The sequence below is a fragment of the Diabrotica undecimpunctata genome, chromosome 1 (genome assembly GCF_040954645.1).
Source record: "Diabrotica undecimpunctata isolate CICGRU chromosome 1, icDiaUnde3, whole genome shotgun sequence".
Lineage (NCBI taxonomy): Eukaryota > Metazoa > Arthropoda > Insecta > Coleoptera > Chrysomelidae > Diabrotica > Diabrotica undecimpunctata.
In genome coordinates, this window is record NC_092803.1 from 37,497,007 (window position 1) to 37,517,827 (window position 20,821).

The window sequence follows — 20,821 nt, forward strand, 5'->3', positions numbered from 1 at the left end:
AAGAAAAAATGATGATGATGATGTCAAATAACTATTCGTTTGATTAGTGTTATATATTTTGAAGTAGTAGGCACCATTTTTACAGTATAATTTAAAATAGTGAAATTGAAACTTTCAGTCCCGCCCTCCCTATTACATATTATGATTTCATTGTTATATTTTAGAAAGTATAATTTTATCCCTTCAAAATATCATAAATAAATAATATTTGCTGCCCAAAAATTTGCTGTTAATCGGACTGGGGCTGTTATACCTTACATCGCCTTTTATAAGACAGAGTAGGTTTCAAAATTCACTAATTAGTGTATTTTTTTGCAGAATACGAATATGTAGTCCCATGTCTCATTACACAGAAAATAGATTGGACTTCTATGTATATAGAAAGGTGGTTGTCGAACTATGTACGATCGGAAGGCTGTAGGATAGGGTCCCGGGCTTAACTCGTTTAGGTGTATCTGCTGGTAATAATTTCGAGGTATACAGGTTTTTCTCAATGCTAACTTAACCGGTAAAGTGTATCTAGAGATGTTAGAAAACGGAGTTGACCCGTGAATTCTAGAAATTCTAGAAGATAATTTAGATGAATTCGGCAACTTGTAAATAAACTTTCAACAAGATAATGCTGTTGCACAATATTATGGTGCAGTAAGACGTTACTTAGCTGAAAAATATCGTGGTAGATGGATTGGATGATGAGGTTTAATAGAATGGCCAGATCTGTCACCGGACCTTACACCATTAGATTTTTCTGTGGGACTACTTGAAATCTAAGGTTTACAGCGTCTACAGCACCCAACAGTATTGACATTCTGTAACAACTAACTGTTAAAGAATGTAGGCAATTTCCCTTGACACCAATTTTCACCTGTTACGACTAGTTGAGAAACCTACGTCCGTTTATTTCCTGCCTAATGATGTAACTGTAATCACAATAATATAATCACAATGGATCAAGTCAATATAGAAACGGCCCTTAGTCTCGGGCACCCCTTAAGTGGGGAGAGGGTGCTAAGAATCCTCCGGTTGCCACAAATATTTAGATTTAAGCATGATAAGAAGATTGGTATATGGAACGTACGAAGTTTATTCCAGGTAGGAAAAGTGAATAACGTAATTAAAGAGATGAGAAGACTCAACATTGACATACTGACATATTGACACAGTGACCTTGACTTATCAACGGATAAGTCAAGATGGCGCTGTAAGTGTAGGTTGTGTTAAGTTGGTTCCTTCATATAGTTGTGAAAAATAGTAATAATTGTTTGTTAATAGTTAAAATTTATCGTATTTGTTCTTCATTAAGTCACGATGAATGAATATTTAGGAAAACCCCGTCGATGACAGAAGCCCTACGTCGGATCAGGAACATCTTAAAAGTCAGGTTAAGCGGCTAGAAACTGACGTGAAAGGTGGCATTAAGGAGATCAAATCGCTTATTGATCAAAATACGGATGCGATTTCTGCATTTAATCCCAAAAGTAATAAACTCTTGTACAGAATTAAAGTGCTCGAAGAGACTTTTCAAAAATCTCTTGATGGTATTAAAAGCGAAATAGAAAAATTAAGACAGAAGTGTAATTCCTTTGAGAAAAGAAACACTTCGATAAAATTACACACCTTAAAGGCAGCCTAAATAAGGAATGGGACCTCTCACAGGAAATAAGATGTCGTATAAAAAAGGCGAGAGCTGTTTTCAATCGCCTCAGGGAGATTTTATGTAATATGCACCTGAACATTGATATAAAAACACGAGTCTTAAGATGCTATGTATTTTCTACCCTTTTGTATGGAGTCGAAACTTGGACCTTGACGGAGGCAACATCCAAACAATTAGAAGCCTTTGAAATGTGGTACTACCGCTGCATGCTCAGAATTTTCTATATCCATCATGTTACAATCAACACCGTGATCCAACGTATGAATAAAGAGAAAGTATTAACTAATTCAACAAATTTTACAAGGCAAGATAGAAGGCAAAAGATCTCAAGGGCGCAGAAGGATATCGAGCTTGAAGAACATCAGGCAGATTGCAGGAATGACTAGCATATATCTATTTAGAGCAGCTGTCAACAAAGTTGTATGGACCAACGTGATTGCCAACATCCACAGAGGATAGACACCAAAAGAAGAAGAATGATGTAACTATTATAAGTATAACCATTCAAAAGATACGAGGGGGTAGGGGACTTTTGGCTAGCACTGTACACGTTAAAGTATAAACATATGTTATAAAAAACTTTCACTAAATATTTATCGAATTTGTTTGTTCCAATAAAAGAGGACATATTAAACAAAAACTGTTTGTTTTAATACACTGATTTAAATTTTATCTGCCAAAATCCGATATAATAATGTATTTGTAAATAAAATATTTTAATTTGAATAAATAATGTAATACGAGTATGGAACATAATTAACAACATTATTTAACGAGGCAGATATAACAAATATAATATGCATTTTATTACAACAAGTTTGTTACACTTTACGTAGTGAATTAGTAACGAATCAAATTTTATAATTATTTTAAATTACATAAATAATAATTATATAAATAAGTATTATAGATATATGATCCACTAGCGTACCTATGCTGAAATCAGGGACGTAGCGTGGAAAAGTAGGTCATCATCATCATCACTGGCTCGACAACCCATTTTGGGTCTTGGCCTGTTCCAGGATTCTTCTCCATACTGATCTGTTTCGTGCTTTTTTTCTCCAGTTTTTTATTTTTAAGGTTGTTATATCATTTTCTATTTGTTTTAAGCATCTCAGTTTCGGTCTTCCGCTTGTTCTTTTTCCTACTGGCATCTGTTTGAATATTTTGTTTGGTATTTCTCCTTCTTCCATTCTCTCTACATGTCCTATCCAACGCAGCCGTCCTATTTTAATGAATGTTATAATATCCGGATCCTGGTATATTTTGTATAGTTCAGAGTTGTATCGTCTTCGCCATATTCCGTTTTCTTTTGTGCCCTTATATACATGTCGCAAGATTTTTCTTTCGAAGGTGGCTCGGGCCACCGACGTTTTCTCTCTTTTAGTGAGTGTCCAGGTTTCTGAGCCATATGTGAGTACCGGTCTTATTAGGGTTTTATATATTTGGCATTTTGTCTTTCTTGCGACGTTATCTGATCTTAGGTGTCTAATTAAGCCATGGTAACATTTATTTGCAATAAATATTCGCCTCTTCACTTCCTCAATAACGTTATTATCAGACGTGACTAGGGATCCCAAGTATATAAAGTTTTTTACCCCCTCTATGTTGTATTCTCCTATTGTTATATTTTGTGGCTGCCTTATTTCTGCGTTTTTACTTACCTGCATATATTTTGTTTTGGTCTGATTGATTTTAAGACCACTATTTTGTGCAGCTCGTTCTATTTGGTTGTATGCCTCTATCATTTCTCTTCTTGATCTTGCGATTATGTCAACATCATCTGCAAATGCTAGTATTTGCACGCCTTTATTAATGATTGTTCCTCGTGTATTGACTGTTGTGTCCCTCAGTATTTTCTCAAGTACGATGTTGAACAATTTTCAACCCTTTTTCACATCTATTGTTTCCGTTAATTCATTTTGTATCCGGATTCTACTTTCTACTTTTAGAGATTCTTTTATCAGTTCTATTAGTTGTGTTGGTATATTAAATTCTTTCATTGCTTTTATTAAGAATTCTCGGTTTATATTCTCATATGCGCTTTCAAAGTCTATGAAGAGATAATGTGTGTCGATGTTATATTCACTTGTTTTTTCGAGGATCTGTCGCAGAAGAAATATCTGGTCTATTGTTGACTTTTATCTACAGAAGCCACTTTGGTATTTGCCAACTATTTTTTCAGCGTGTGGTCTAAGTTTTTCATAAATGACATTGGACATTATTTTGTATGCTGCATTCAGCAGCGTGATTCCACGGTAGTTTCCACATTCTAACTGATTTCCTTTTTTATGTAATGGTACAATAATACCGCTATTCCACTCCGTTGGTAGCTGTTTATTCGACCATATCTTTGTTATCAATTCATGTATTGTTTTTTGTAGTGCGTCTCCTCCTTCCTTTAGTAACTCCGATGCTATTTGGTCCGATCCCGGTGCTTTATTGTTCTTTAATTTTTCTACTGCTGCTCTAATTTCGGCTATTGTTGAAGGAGTCTTTTCTCTGTTGTCTGCTTGGTCTAATGGTATATCAGGGGTCGTCTCTCTCCGATCTCCTTCAAACTTTTCCGTAAAATGTTCTGTCCATCTACTTAGTATCTCTTGCTGTTCTGTCAATATATTACCTTCCTTACCTCTACACATCGTTGTTCTCGGTTTGAAGTCTTTTCTGCTTTTGTTTAGTCTCTGATAAAATTTTCTTGTCTCTGTTGATTTACTTAGTTCTTGTAGTTCTTGAAGTTCTTTGTTCATATATTCTCTCTTTTTTCTTCGGTGAGTTTTCTTTTCTTCTTTGCGTAGTCGTTTATATTCTTCCTCTGCTTGTCGGGTTCTGTGCCCCTGTTGCATCAGTAAATATGCTATGTTTTTTTTGTCTATGATGATCTGACATTCTTCGTCAAACCAGTCATTTAGGAAAAGTAGGTAGGAGATGCAATAACATCAAATAATAACTGCAAAAACGTCAGAAAAATTTTTGAATGTAAGACTAAGATTAGTTGACCAGATGAAAAATGTAACCGTTACAGCTTACTTTGTGTTGCTGTCGTGATTTTCCCCATACTTATTTCAACAACCATTTTTATTTATACTCATGTTTTCTGTTATTATACATTATTCTTTTTTTTTTTAATTGATTCGACATCTGATACATCTATATAATACAGCGGTCGGGGAACTTTTTTAATCATTACAATAATATTTTTGTGTGAATTGATATTACCCCATGGCGAAGAGCAAAAAAAAACGAAATGGCCTCTCTTTAGTATCTTTCATATTATAGCTCCAATGATAATTTTGAAAAGAAAACAGTAATTAAAAATTTAATTTAAAAATCATTTATTCAATTTATCAATGTAATGCCTAGTAATACATAACGGTAATAGTAGTAATATCTGTAATATACAGTTGAGGAAAAAAAATCGCCTTAATAGAAAATATAAGTAGATGATAATTTCTTGTTATTTTGTAATTCATATATGATATTTTTCTTGTATTATTATACTCTAATAAATCAAACTAGCTCACTAGAAAATCAAACAGGAATTTTTTGTCACCCAAAGGAATTTATAATATTCGAAGGAAATTATGATCAACGAAATGGAATAAATTTAAAATTTGTCAACGAGAAACCAATTAAAATTATGATAGACACTGGATCGGAAATAACGCTAGTCAACAGAAAGTTAATAGAAGAAGTTAATTTAACAAATTTGATTAACAAAATACCTAGGGTAAATTTAGTGGGCGCCAATAAACGGACATTGGCAACGATAAATGAAGGCATACGAATAAATTTTATGCACTACAATGTGTGATCATGCCAAACATGTCGCATGACATGATCGTAGGAGTGGACGAATTAAAAATTGAGAAACGGAAGGAACATGAGAAACGGAAAATGGACGATTCAGATGAAGAACACACAGTGGAGATGATTTTGGCGTATGGCCGTACTGTGATTGTTTTATAGCAAAGTTTCCCAAACTTATTTAAACCGCGACCCCTTTTTGCTAAAAAATTTGTTCGCGACCCCCCAATTTCCCCCCACTCATTTATTCAATATTATTTGACAGAAATAGCGTGCCTAATTTACAATTATCTGATGGTTTCTCAAATTTAATTTTACTTTACTGTTTAAGTTTAAATCAAAAACAATTATTTTATTTTAATACAATTATTTTAATGATTGCGATCTGTCCCACTAGTAATTAGTAGTAGGTACTTCTGCCAGAATAGCATTTACAATAAAAATAAATAATAAGAAGTCGACTGCACATTGTACACCGCGACATATTAGCTTGTGTCTACATCGCAAAACTCTTCCATGATAATCGCGAAAGCGCTCGCTACTAGATGGCACTCTGGAACGTTCCGTAGCCTCATTTTGGCTTTATATAAGCGGCGATGCGCAACGAAACCTCAGTTCGAATCCAAACAGTGTTGAGACTTACGTATTCCCGTTTACGTATTTACGTCTACGATAAATTATAAATTATGGATAAGTTTTTAAAAAAAAAGTGCAGAACCATTTACGTCTGAAAGTGGCAGTAGCAGCAATAAAAAGAAAAACAGATTCTACATTGATGAATATCTTAAATATCGTTTTACCGTTATTTCCAATAAACCACAATGTGTTATTTGTGGACAAGTCTTGTCAAAAGAAAGCATGAAGCCATCAAAGTTACTTCGACATTTAAATAGCAAATATCCAGATAAAAAAGACAAGCCTGTAGAATTCTTTGAAAGAAAGCTGAACGTCCTTCACAAACAGCAAGACAGTTTTCCCTTGGCAACCACTACTAATGAAAATGCATTATTAGCAAGTTATAAAGTTGCTTATCGTGTTGCCAAAACTAGTAATCCGCACACAATTGCTGAAAATCTGATTTTTCCAGCAGCTGTTGAAATGGTACATAATGTGTGGGGAAAGAGAGGCTGCAAAATTAAATACAATACCTCTGTCAAATAATACTATCCAAAGAAGAATTAGTGATATGGCAGAAGATATTCAAGCGCAAGTTGTGGAAAATCTTAATAAATGCACGTACTTCTCTCATCAAATGGACGAATCCACAGATATATCTAACTGTGCCCAATTCATTACGTTTGTAAGATATGATACAAATAATGGCATTCAAGAAGATATTTTATTTTGTTCCCCATTGGAGACCAATACCACTGGAAAATGTTTACTCGACACTTTTGTGAAACGTACAAGTAAATATGATATTGACTGGGGTAAATGTATTGCTATATGCGCAGATGGCGCTAAAGCTATGACAGGACATAAATCTGGTCTTGTCGTCAAATTACAAGAATTAATGCCTTATGCTAAATGAAGACATTGTTTTTTACATCGAGAAGCTCTTGCGTCCAAAGCTTTACCTCCTGAAATGGACTGTGTTATGAAAACCATCATTAAAGTTGTAAATTCCATTAAAAGAAAAGCTTTGCAGACCCGTATTTTTAGAAAAATTTGCGAAGACATGGGTGCTTTATTTGAAAATCTTCTCTATCACACCGAAATAAGGTGGCTTTTAAGGGGCAACGTCTTAAAAAGAGTATTTCACTTAAGAGCAGAGCTTTTAATGTATTTAAAAGATGAGAAGTCCCCATATGAAAATCAATTTTCCGATCCTATTTGGCTTCTGAAACTAGGTTTCCTTGCTGATATTTTCGAGCAATTAAATATTTTAAACAGTAATTTACAAGGTCGCGACATTAATATAAGTACAGCCACAGATAAAATTAAGGCGTTACTAAGAAAAATCGATTTATGGTCGACCTCACTTGGCAAAAAACCACTCGATTCATTCCAGTCCCTTCAGGAAATTATGGAAAATGTATCCAATTACAGTGCTACAAATTTTGAACAAGTTTTTGCTGACATGCATGTTACTTTGCTCAATTTAAAACAACAGCTCTGTGATTATTTCCCCGAAGAAATTCAAAACAGTTACGACAGTTGCAGATGGCTACTAAATCCGTTTTTAGCCGATTCCTTTCAGCATGTTGAAATACCAATAAACATGAAAGAAAAACTTATTGAAATATCAAGTGATGGAATGTTGAAGCTCCAATTTTTTTCCCAGAACTCGGACCAATTTTGGACCGAAAAGATGCAGGAATACCCCCAGTTGGCGAGTGAAGCTGTAAAATGTTTGGTTCCATTTGTAACATCATATATTTGTGTGAGTTAAGTTTCTCGTCTATGACTGCCATTAAAACAAGAGTTAGAAATCGTCTCGTACTTGAAAATGATATAATTGCGTGTGTCTCAAATACACAGCCTAGATTTGAAAGGTTAGTTTTACAGAAACAGGCGCATAGCTCTCATTAAGATTTTAATATTTGACTTTGTTTTACTCTTTTATTTTTATGGACTTTAATATTTAATTTTATAGTGCGTCTGATAATTAATTGTTAATTTCTATTTACTGCGTTGTTAAAATAAAAATACATGATCTAACAAAGTGGTGCTTTTGTCTTATTTTGGAAATGTTCGGCGACCCCTCTAGTACCTGATGGCGACCCCTCAGGGGATCGCGACCCCCACTTTGGGAAACACTGTTTTATAGTATGAACAATCTAAGAATTTCTACAGACCAATTGCTGATACTATAAAACAATATATATATATATATATATATATATATATATATATATATATATATATATATATATATATATATATATATATGTATGTATATAAAGTTTTATTCCTTCATTATGTGAACGTTTTAACAAATACAAATAAATGTTAAAAACTTACCCGTGTAAATTAATCCATTGTATACTTCGAGATTCTTTGAGTGCCACGAACGGCACACTGTCTAGTTGATTATAGCTGATATCCAGAGAAGTGAGGCTTTTCCAGGATGAGCTGAAACAGACGTAATTCTTCAAATATATTTGCCATCAAAATCCAGTCACGCAGATTACTGTGTAAAAAATTATATCTCTGTTTTGGTTTATTTTTGTTAAATAAAGCATAACATTTTGCAGCGGCTAAATTATATCATTGATGGATTAAAAAAACTATTATTTTTAAAGTTTTTATAAAACAAAGTGTTTATTTACTTTTAATTATATTTATGAGTATATTGCATAATTTGTCAAATATTGTACATTCTCCAAATAAAGTATTTTTATTGAGAAATACTTTATTTTGTTAGACCTTTCTGTGTATCAGGTATAGCCCTATAGTCTGGGTTGTGTGTTTTATTTCCCCATTTCTCTTGTGGACATATGTCCACTTATAAACTCTCTAATTAGTCTGCGGTTAGTTTGGATTTTAGCGAGTATTCTGGTGGTGTGGAAGTAGCGAGGAGGTAGTAGAGTTGAAGTACAGAGTATATTTAATTTTATATCTGAGATGGATAGAGTTAAAGCGTAGAAGACTTTTAATTTTAGAAATTCCAATGCTAATTTTATTAGTTGACATAAGACTACATAATTATGGGAAGTTTTTAGATACCATTTCTTTGAACAGTTCCTTATTTGTCTTTTGATAATCTCTTCTATAAGTGTCGAGTAGCCTTTGTCTAGGTGTCCATAGTTCTAATTTAACTAGAAGTTGCAGATAATCTGACGATGAAGTCACCCATTAAACATCTTCGAACCTGCTCATAATGCTTTCTGTGCATATGATACTGTCCTATGTATTAAAAACGTGTAACGATATTATTTTGCCTACCTCAGGGTAAGAACATAGGGGTAGAAAATTGGGGACAGAAACTAAAGGGGTTGAGAAAGGGGCAATCAAAACAAATCGATACGTATGCGAACGGCACTCAGGGTTTGTTAGGAGAGCTGGGGTCGTGGATAAGTAAACGACGAGGGTTCGGATTTGGGCAGCTACAAAAAAAAATGAAATAAAGGGGTACTTACATAAATGTCCTGGACAAAATGATTAAAATTGACAGACAAGAAATACCTCTAGCTATTTCAAATGGACGCCGCTTCGAGACGACTTCCTGCTGGAGGAAAGAAGGGTTCTACTTTCCTAAAAAGTAAACACACAAAAAGGGTTAGGAAATTTTTCTAAACTAAAATAAAAAAAAATGGTTGGAGCAATAAATTAAACATTTATTTGTGTCTCTAACAAACAGTTATCAAAAATACAGATTGCACAAGAAGCATACTAAATAACATAATAACAAAATTAACAAAAACTTACGTGCTTATCTGTTTACAAAGGAGATTGCTACAAAAATCTTCGAAATGCAAACTTTGCCACTTAACTTTGAAAAAACTTGCCATCTCTGGGATTGGAGCTGCAAGGACAAAACTCTTAACTGGAACAAAAGGAAACCATTTCCCTACGCAGTAATGAAGATCTGACGTAGATGGGGTAGGATAAAGCAGGCAAACGACAACAAAGCTGGTGGGACATCCTTTATAACCATTTTACAAAATTTCTTCAGTTCCGGTGTACTGCACAAATCTTATGATGATTACTCTGTTCTAAACTGCCATTATGCAAAGAGTATTATCACCTTAACCGGTCTTAAGACATAACACAAAAAAATTGAATCGACTCCCGATTCAAAATCGCCCAAACATCTTTCTACTCTGAAATCTCTTGCTTGACTTCTCTTTGCCTTACATTTTACAAAATTCAACGCCAAATAATTTCCCTTTACCTTCAATATCACAGCAAACAAATTTGATATGAGAATATCAGTAGAAAAAACTAAATGTATAGTGATCAGTAAAGAGCCGCGTAGATGCAAACTAGAAATAGACGGCAAAATTGTAGAACAAGTAATGAAATTCAATTACCTAGGAGTAGAGATCACTAGTGACAGTGATATAAGAACAGAGACCACAAGGCAAGCATCAAAAGCGGCAAGAGTAAGTGGTTGCGTCCGAGAAACCACATGGAGAAACAAATATCTGACCACGGAAAGCAAAATGAAAGTATACATGACAACAGTAAGACCAATCCTAACATATGCAGAGGAGACAAGGACCGATACAAGAAAATCGAAACAACAAATCAACAATATCGAAATGAAAGTATTAAGATTAATAGAGGGCATATCATTAAGAGACAGACAAACCAACAGAAGTATACTCGAACAATGCAAAATTCAAAATATTAAAAGGTGGATAAAAACAAGAAAAAAAAAGCATATAGATATAGCAGAAAACTCGTTGGAAGGCCGCCAAACAGGTGGAAAGATAATGTACAGTCAACAACGACTGAAACAGAATAAGAGGCAGACAAACAGGAGTAATCCTAGTCGCACGAAGAAGAAGAAGAAGAAGGTTAGGGAAATGAGTAAATGAGCAAAATATGAAATTTGCAGGTATAAATTTAAAGGAAGTATATAACTGTTTTTTACTTATTTGTACAATTGACTGACTAAATAGGTCTTGAACCTAACGCCAAAAAAAAGGTGAAGTGTTCCACTTTAATTAACGCGCATGTACTAATCTGAACTGTTAATTGGTTATATTTTGTAATTTGCAACATGTAGAATAGAAAATACCAAAACGAGAAGTAATCAAAAAAACATAAAAGAGATATTTCAATCTTTTCTTTAACTTCTACAAATAACGCACCATAGAAATCTATCGAACATACTAAGGCTTAACAAAGACAGACGAAACATTTTTCCGATTGTGGTAGGTGTAATTATATTACATAGTATTACGATAAATATTGACGTGTCATATGACTCAAAACTGTAAACATATTTATTGCTAATATCTTTTCTGTTGTAGTTATTTCGGCGCTCAGTTGAAAGACCTGTTTACCTGAATTATGATGAGTCACCCGCGATTTGAAATTTCCAGAAGCAGGCCGAATAAAACCAGTATGAACGACCTTCTGGACTCTTCGATGGGGAATCGCGGAGATTCCGGAACTAGCGGCATTTTATATTTAAAAAGGAATTTTGTTGTAAACAGTTAGTTAGTTTTTGAACATCGCGTCGAATTTTTAAAATGTAACGCACGTAGATAAATTATATAATTATTAAGTGTAAGATAAATTAGTTATATTGTCCAAATAAAGACTTTAAATAAACTTATAACTATTATAAGTGTAGAACCTTTAATATTAAATAGAAACAATAAATTAGAATAATAAAAACATTACAATAGTATGTGCGAGAAAGTACATATTTATTATATATCTAGCATCACTATGTCGGTAGTAATATTTTAAATGAATACCTGACCTTGCATATATTTTCAAAAACAATAAAGGAACAGTACTTACAGTTCTTGCCGCTAGTTAAGCAGAAAAAGTATAACGATAAGGTCCGGCGTTATCCGTATAAAAATCAAATTTAATATAACGAGCAGAATGAAAAGCCCTTTTTGAGGAAATCCTTTGGCGAATCCAATTTTCCTGCTAAAAACTGGCCCCTTTTCGTCCTTTATAAATATTCCATTCATATTTGGGCAAACGATAAGAGCTTCCGAATACACAGAACGAGCATTATTTTACGACAAAAGAGATAACTACTTTTTGTCACCCAAAAGACCCATGTTTTGTTTATATTCTTTCCGCTTTCTTTAAATTTATTCACGAAAAGTGGTATAAAGAAGATGTATTGGGTTTCTTAATACGAAAATGAAATGAGAATCTACTGAGATGAGAAGATTTTAAAAGAAACTGATCATATCCATTTATTATTTCAAATAGAAAATAGAAAATAAATAAATTGGAACGTGGATATGAGAGTTATTTTTAAAACTCCCACTTTGTTTTTTATGTATTCTTCAGAAGCAACAAAAACGTATCAACTTTGATGCTTATATTTTTAAATTATTATATTTCAATATTGCATCCAGAACGATTGTACATAAAACTAAAGTAGTATGTATACGAAAACGTTAAAGAAAGGGTTAGGACTAACTTAAAAATGAAATAAGTATATAAATATGAACATTTGGTGGACAAAAAGAGACGCAAGCTGGAATACTTCGGTCACATTATGAGATACCCTAAAAAGTATGAACTTTTATCTGATCATTTAGCGAAAGATCTAAGGTAAACTTGGTCCTGGTAAAAGAAGAACATCATGGCTGAAAAATCTAAGACAATGGTAAGGAGAATCGGCTACATCATTATTTAAATCTGCTGTTAATAAAGTCAGGATAGCGAATATGGTAGCCAACATGATATCCAACCATCTATCCGACTATCAAGAAGTTGGTCTAATATTACAGCTACTAGTATATACAGAAATTATTTGCATATAGACTTGCTTATTAACTGCTATTACGAATAGAGTCCGGCTTAGAAGGTTAAGTCCTGTGAAATTCCGTTTTGAATGGAATTGGAATATTCTATTGTTCATAAAATGTTTTACGAAGACGAGGTAGAAAATTTCCCTGGATACTTCAGTTATACATGGTTTACAAAATGTTGTACCTCTACGCAGTATCAAAAGCTTTGTTTGTATAAAAAAATATACCAATTAATTTTTGGTTATTTGTAAAGGACCCACATATATTATTGTTAATAGTTCATGAGTTGATCGCTTTGGATAGGGCTTAATAATCGGTTTATTTAAGAAACCATATTAATCTGTTATTTAAATTTTTTTCTAGAAATTTGCGTAGATTATTTGTAAGAGAAATTGGTCTATAGGAAAGAGGTTCAGTTTTTGATTTCAAAGGTTTGAAAATGGGAGAAATTGTTGATTCAGACCAGTTTAGGGGGTATTTTTTTATTAAGGAATATGTGACTAAAACTCTTCTTCTTTTTTTGTGTAGACATGACTCAGTCTGTTTTTCGATGTGCCACCAGTAAGTTGTCGTTCCATCCTGTTTTCATCTCTGTTTATTCAAACATCCTTTTCGTCCTCTCTGTACCAAGTCGTGTTTCTGTCGCATATGTCATTATTGGTCTGATGACTGTTTTGTAAATTTTGCCTTTCACTTCTTTCCCGATAATTTCTGGCGGGTATATTAAATTGGTGCAGCATACATTGTAAATCATCTTCATTTTGAGAGAGTAGTATTGCGTCGTCTGCATAGCAGATTATTTTAACTTGTTTTTCTCTTATTTGGTATCCTTTTTTAGTTCCTACTTTTTTGCCCATTGTCAGATTCAATAAGGCCGGTTTGTTCTTCTTCTCCTTTTACTTTTATTATGTTGTTTTGGTAGATATTTTCGATCATTTTGATTATTCCTAGAGGTATCTCTCTTGCGTACTATAAGTGGATAACGGCCTTTAATTTAACCCGGCCAAATGCCTTCTTAGGGTTCACAAAATCTTGCTTCGTTATAACTGTAGTATCGTTGCATGATCTTCGCAACCTAAAACCTTGTTGTTCTTTTGTTAGTGTTATAATTTTATTCAGTTTATTTGTTATCACTTTGGCTGTCAATTTTAGTGTTGTGTATAATAAATTAATTTCTCTGTAATTTTCCGGGTCTCCCCTGATTTGTCCCCTCTTTTAAAGAGAGGTATTAGGACGCTTGATCTCCATTCTTGAGAAATTCTGTTTTGTTCTATTATTTTTGAAGTTATACTTCTATACGCACGGTCGGCGTTGGAAATTTGCATGAGAGTGAATCTGTGAAACCATTACATATGTAAGATAATGAGTAAGAGAGAGATAGAAGATATATTTTCTCTCTCTTCCTCTCTCGAGATTAAAGATGTTCCTTTTGTATATATATTTAATATTATATATTATATAACATTGTATATATAATATTATATATAATATAATATGTATTAATATTATTATTTATGTGATATGTTTTGTATTATCTAAAATTAAACGTTTATATTTATTTTAGGCTTTTGTGTTTTCAAAATAATCACTGTTTTACAGAGAACTGTCAATTTTGAAATCCGTTTTATCGAATCCAAAAAACATAAATTTTAAAATAAAATGAAAATTTACAACATAATCCGAGTTGTTGGTTTTTTATTTTTATCTTCGTAAAGTAAATTATAAATGTATATTGGCAGTTTTAAATACTTATGAATATTACATTTTAATTTATATTGTATTATTATATTGAACTATGTTGCAGTGTATTTATTGTATTGTAATTTTTATATTAATCAAAAACAAAATAAACAATGAATTTTACTGCGGAGTATGTGTAAATTTTTTTTTGCATTCAACTCCTTTTATACATATATAAAAATAAAAATATATATTTTCATTAAAATATTGATACAATCCTTCATTTACTATACTCCTATTACAGGTCAAATGTTTATATACAGCAAACGATGCACCATATACCTATATAACTAATTCTTTTTCTCTTTCTGCTCTCTCTTACCTATAGCATTACATATGTAATGATTGTGCAGATTGACTCTATAAATTTTTAACGGCGAACGCGTGTATAGAAGTATAACTTCTACCGCCAGTCCCACTTGAGTGCCACACCCGTTTTTTTGGATTAGTTTTAATTTCCTTAATGAATTCTTTACTTCCTCCTCCTCAATATTTATTTCTTCCTTTGTCGTCACCTCTGGTATTGGTGGTTCATTATCGCCACCTTTAGCAAATAGGGATAGAAAGTAGTCCACCCATGTCTCCTTCTGAATGTGTTTCGTTTTTATCAGTTCGTTCATCTCTTTTCTTTGTCCTCTGATCATTCTCCATATTTCCTTTTGTGTTCTGTAGAAGTCGTGTACCATCATCGTTTTTAGAAACTCTGCCAGTGTTCCTTTTTTATTTGTCTAACTAAAGTATTCGTTTCATTTCTAATTCGTTTATAGTGGTTATATACTTGTTGTGTTTGTTGTGTTCTATATTGTAAAAAGGATTTCTTCTTTTCATCACATTTTGTTTTTACTTCCTCTCTAAACCATGGTGTTTTCTCTTTTGATATGTTAGTGTTCGTTACCTTCTTCTCTCCAAGTGACTCTGTTGCTGCGTTAATTATATTATTTTTGAGTTTTTTTCAGCTTTCCTCGATGTTATCGCTTTCTAATATTTTATTACCAGCGATTTTCTTTGATACCGGAGTGATTGCGGGGTGGACAACCGGTCTCAAGCCCGGATAAAATGTGGAGGGTGATTGGCAAGTTTAGCAACCTACCAATCGTAAAAATGAATACTGCTCAAAGAAACAATGTACTTTATCTCTTGTGCGATATTATTAATTGCTATTACGAGTTGTGCCCTGTGAAATTTCGTTTTGAAGACATTCTGTTCATACGTATTTCGAATACTCTATTGTTTATAAAACGTTTTACGAAGACAAGGAAGATAATTTCCCTAGATACTCCAATTACACATGGTTTGTAAAATGTTATACCTCCAGGCAGTATAAATGCTTTATTTGTATCAAAAAATATGCCAATTACTTTTTGGTTATTTGTAGGACTCACACATATTATTGTTAGTAGTTTATGAGTTGATCTGCCTTTTGATTGCCCAAGAAATCATAATAATCTGTTATTTAATTTTTTTTTTAAAGGTTTGCAGGGATTATTTGTAAGATAAATTGGGCTATAGAAAAAAAGGTTAGTTTTTGATTTGGAAGGTTTGAAAATGGGACAAATTGTTTATTTGGACCAGACTACACAGTATTTTTTTTATAAATATGATTGATATGTTATCAGTACCTGATAAAGCATTTTTATATTTATCTAAAGCTTCTTCAAATTCTTGAAATTTAATGGAAAAATTTAGTCGATTATCGATATCTTCTAAAGATATTTCTGTCATTTTACATTAATTTTTGAAATCTAAAAATATGGGATTAAAGTTTGCATTGATTGAATTTATCTTATATACATCTGACAGACTATTACTACTTTCTTGTTTGGAACATATTATAAGGGGATGTTAGGTTGGGAGTGGGATTCTCGAGAAATAAGAGTTCATTTCGTAATTACTTCACTGTAAATAGGTTGCAACGCACAGGTTGAGGTAAATAATGATAAAACACATTACTTGATGCGGTGCTATTCGATTTAAATAAAACAATAGACTACATTATTAAAAGAAACTACATTATGATTATGCAGTCCACACATATGTTGATTTCTGGAGAGACAATGATAATGGCGGGTGTCGATATGACAGCCGTTGGCAGCATCCTACGTCAAAATGGGTGGCAGGGTTTCCAAGTATAATTTTTGTTACAATATTAATTTGTTTTTATCAGAAAGAATGTGAATTAAACTTTGTTCAACTTTGAGTGTACTAACTTTATTCCAGATTGTAGGTATAGGTGTCAATGAGCTTAAAGCAGATACATAATTTGACCATGTTTCTTTTTTACTGTTCTTAATAAGATATTTTTTGTCCTAAGCTTTATAAAATGATTAAGGTTTTCTGTTGTTTTATTTTTTTTTAAACATTGAAAACGTGTTTGCTAGATTTCATAGCTTAGGCCTATTTCTTGATTCCACCATGGTACTGGCTTTCGTTTACAAGGTTTTGTTTTTTCCATCTCAATATTAGCGCTTTTTTGTACAATATCATTAAAATAATGACTAGTAAAATCTCTGCTACCTTCACGAATAAAGTTCGTAAGATAATTCTTTATTAGATCTCTATATATGTCCCAATTTTCATTTTTAATAAACATGAATATTCGGTTGATTATGCCCAATAATGGTTTCAATTGTTAAAGGAAAATGGTCGCTATTATATAGGCAATCAAGACTGTTCCAAGAAAAACTTAATGTACTAAATTTAATGTAATAAACTTAGAAAAAGTTAATGAGTGATCACACAACGATGAATTGATGACAGAAAAAGTACTATTGTACAACAATCTGAATCATTAAAACTTAATGTCAAATTAAATTGTTTTCCATCGTTGTCCACACAAAGATCAATCTCAGCTGTTGATATATTATTTATTGCGTTTATAATGCGCTGTGTCATTTAGAGTTTGGTACACTAAGTCCTTCAATCTTTCCCACAGATAAAAGTCCAGACATGTTAAGTCTAGAGATCTAGCTGGTCATGAAAATATACTTCCCCTTCCAATCCATTTATTTGGATAACTTGCATACAAATAATCTCGGACTCGTCTGGAAAAGTGCGCAGGACACCCGTCATGTTGTAATATCATATCTCTTCTCGTTTGTAAGGAAATATCTTTCAATAAAACAGGCAACTGATTTTTCAGAACATCCAAATATGTTTCGCCATTTAAAGTTCTATCAAAGAAATATGGACCTACGATCTTTTCATCAACTATACCACACCAAACATTAAGACTCCATCTACCTTGAACCTGCACCTCATGTATCCAGAGCGGATTTTCTTCAGCCCAATAATGCCTATTATGCAGATTAACACCACCCACACTATTAAACGTAGCCTCGTCTGTCCACAAAATCTTTGACATGATATGCGGTTGTTCTTCTAGCAGACCTAACATCCAATTGCAGTAATCCAGCCTTGCGTCAAAATCTCTCTAATGTAAAGCTTGGTGGAGAACTACATGATAAGGAAGCAGTCTAAAAAACAGAACAACAAATATTGGTGAAAAAGAAACCACTATATTTACTAAAACTCAAAAAATCTTGAAAAATCCACAATTATTTCACAAGATAAATTGTGCATAAGTATTTTTAAGAAACGGATAAAAGGATAAAAGCGCCGTGTAGCCGTTTTTATCGGAATATTAAAATAAGAGTTGAATCTAAAGTTTAAAAAGGGAATTCCAAGTTTCTGACCGAAACGTTCACTTTATAATATGAAAAACCAACCTGTGATGTTTTAAAATCCTTAGAACAGTAGTTTTGGGTATGTTTAATTCTATAGAGATTTGCCGACTACTTATATGTGGATTCTCTTAAATTAAAGCAAGAACATTGATTGAATTATCTTCGGTCATACCTCTACTACGTCGTTTAAAACAAGGACGATGAAAACTACCAGTTCCTCTTAATCTTCTTGCCTTTATTTCAAATACTTCTTTGCCATAATGTCTCCTGTCAGGATATCTTACAGAATATATACGTGAGGCAATAGCGGCATTTTGGCGACATTCGAAATACACTCTAATCATATCATACAATTCTGCATTTGATTTACTCATCACGAATTACTAGTACTGATAATTAATTACTAATATTACCAATATTAATATCTTTTGAAAAAAGTGCAATCTTCAATTAGAATTATAATATAACACTTCTTAACAATGTTTTGACTGCTGTCAATAAGTAAACAATATGAACTCCCGTCAAATTCATTGTCATAGCCTACTTAGTTTCGAAAAAACTATTTTTAATCAAATGAAATAAAAATGGTCAAAATAGGTATCAACATTAAGATTCTTTTGCTATAAAAAAATTTGAAAGCACCTACTGACTTATTTTTTAATTTAATTTATAATACAGGGTGAGTCAATACTATATTATTTACTTATGTTTATGCGTTTTTATTCATATCTCGAGTTCGATAAAAGCTATTAACATGCGGTTTGCGCCATTTTGTTATGAATTTAATCCAGTTCCATTATAATTTACAATAAATAGGTGTTTCCGTTAAACATTTTGAAGAAAAACAAATTTTAATTTTTTCTATTCGAAAGTACCCTCTACCTATGACAATTAAAACTAAATGCAATTATTTTATAGTAGATGTAAATTAAATCATCCACACTCTTTCTAATGACACTAATTTCGTTAAAATCGGTTGATCCAAATCAAAGTTATAATTATTTATCCACAAATACTTTCCCACTATCCCCCACTCTTTATTTGAAAAAATTAAAAAAGTACTTGAACAACTTTGTGCATAATTTAGGCCTCTTTCTAGTTTACTTATTTAACACTTGGTATAATTGGGCATATTTCCCAAAAAACTGGTTTTCAAAGTTTTCTTCACAGGTTACGCCTCCTAGCGGTTAATCCAGAAACTTGAAAGTTATTTCCAGCGATTTCTCTTGGCCACTTTTACTAAGGAATTTTTTCTCCTAAAGTTATAACATGAATAGTTTCTGATATATAGCCGAGTGGTCGGCTTATTGGACCACCCGGTATATATTCTAAACTTCGCAAAAAACACTTTTTTTTTATTTGATGGAATTGTGAAGGTTTAATAAGAAGAAATTTCAGTACGATTGTAAAATAAAGGTATTTTAATAACTTTTTTTTATATAGTACTTATATACCTATGAGGAAATAAAGTTCATCCAGTTTTAACTTATTTCAGTGAAATTTTTTCAAATACCTAAATCTTTTTTTTTATTTTTTAAAAAGGAGTTCGTGGGACACATCACGCTCAATGTATCTGAAATTGCACCTCACCGGTTATTAGTTAAATAATATGTTTTGTAATTTACAATGATTAACTGTGATTTTGTCAGTTATGTAAATAAATACAGTGTGTAAAAGCCAAATGGAATAAATTCATTATTTAGGTTACTGTACATATTTATAAAAAATCCTGAAACACTTCAAATTTAAATTATAACTTGACATTCTTTAACGTGAAAATGCAACCCCTACCTTCAACCCCCTTAGAATGACAGGTACAACCCTCAATTTTTAAAATAGGAAGTATAGGCTTGTGATATATCGTTTGAAAGGTCTTTTCATTCTCCATTTAAAAATGTTGTCGCTTTTAAGTTTATTAAGATTAATTAAGATAAAATAAATTAAAATCATGTGGTTACCGAAATTCGCTAAAATATACTCAAAACTTATTTCCCGTTTAAGTTTTGATAATGAGAAAGTGAACAAAAATCATAGCAATGTGGTTTTTAGATGGTAACCATTAAAAAACTTTAAAGAATTTCCGTGGCAACGTTATTTTAACACGCATTAGTAAATTGTTTTATTTAAGTTGTCAGTATTTTAATTTAAGTAAAAAGTTCGTTCAATTCAATTCTGAAAAATGGTTAGATTAACGAAAATGCATAAAATAACAGTTTTACAAATGATTGGTTACGAAGATAACACCCGAACACAACAGGAAGTAACTCGCCTATTTCATGAGGATATATCCCAAGGAACAATAAGTAAAATAGAGAAGCAGTTTCGCGAGTTTGGTCATGTAAGGCAGATAAAAAAAGCAGCTGCCAATGCACTGAGTGATGAACTTAAATTAGATGTGTTGCTTGAGTTTCAGGAAAATGCACATACATCGAGTAGACAGGCATCCACTACATTCAATGCTAGCCATACATCGATAGTAAACATATTAAAAGAAAAAAAAATTGCATCCCTATAAGATGATACCTACTCAGGAG

At 32.4% G+C, this 20,821-nt stretch overlaps 1 protein-coding gene across 1 annotated transcript in view; it reads right to left on the reverse strand.

The window, feature by feature from the left end:
- The window catches only part of LOC140438904 (uncharacterized), a 274,049-nt gene that overhangs the window by 121,558 nt on the left and 131,670 nt on the right, over positions 1–20,821 (reverse strand). The window contains exon 3 of the mRNA XM_072528557.1: positions 8,429–8,539. Within this exon, the coding sequence (XP_072384658.1) occupies positions 8,429–8,539 (111 nt within the window). The remainder of the gene's footprint in view (positions 1–8,428; positions 8,540–20,821) is intronic.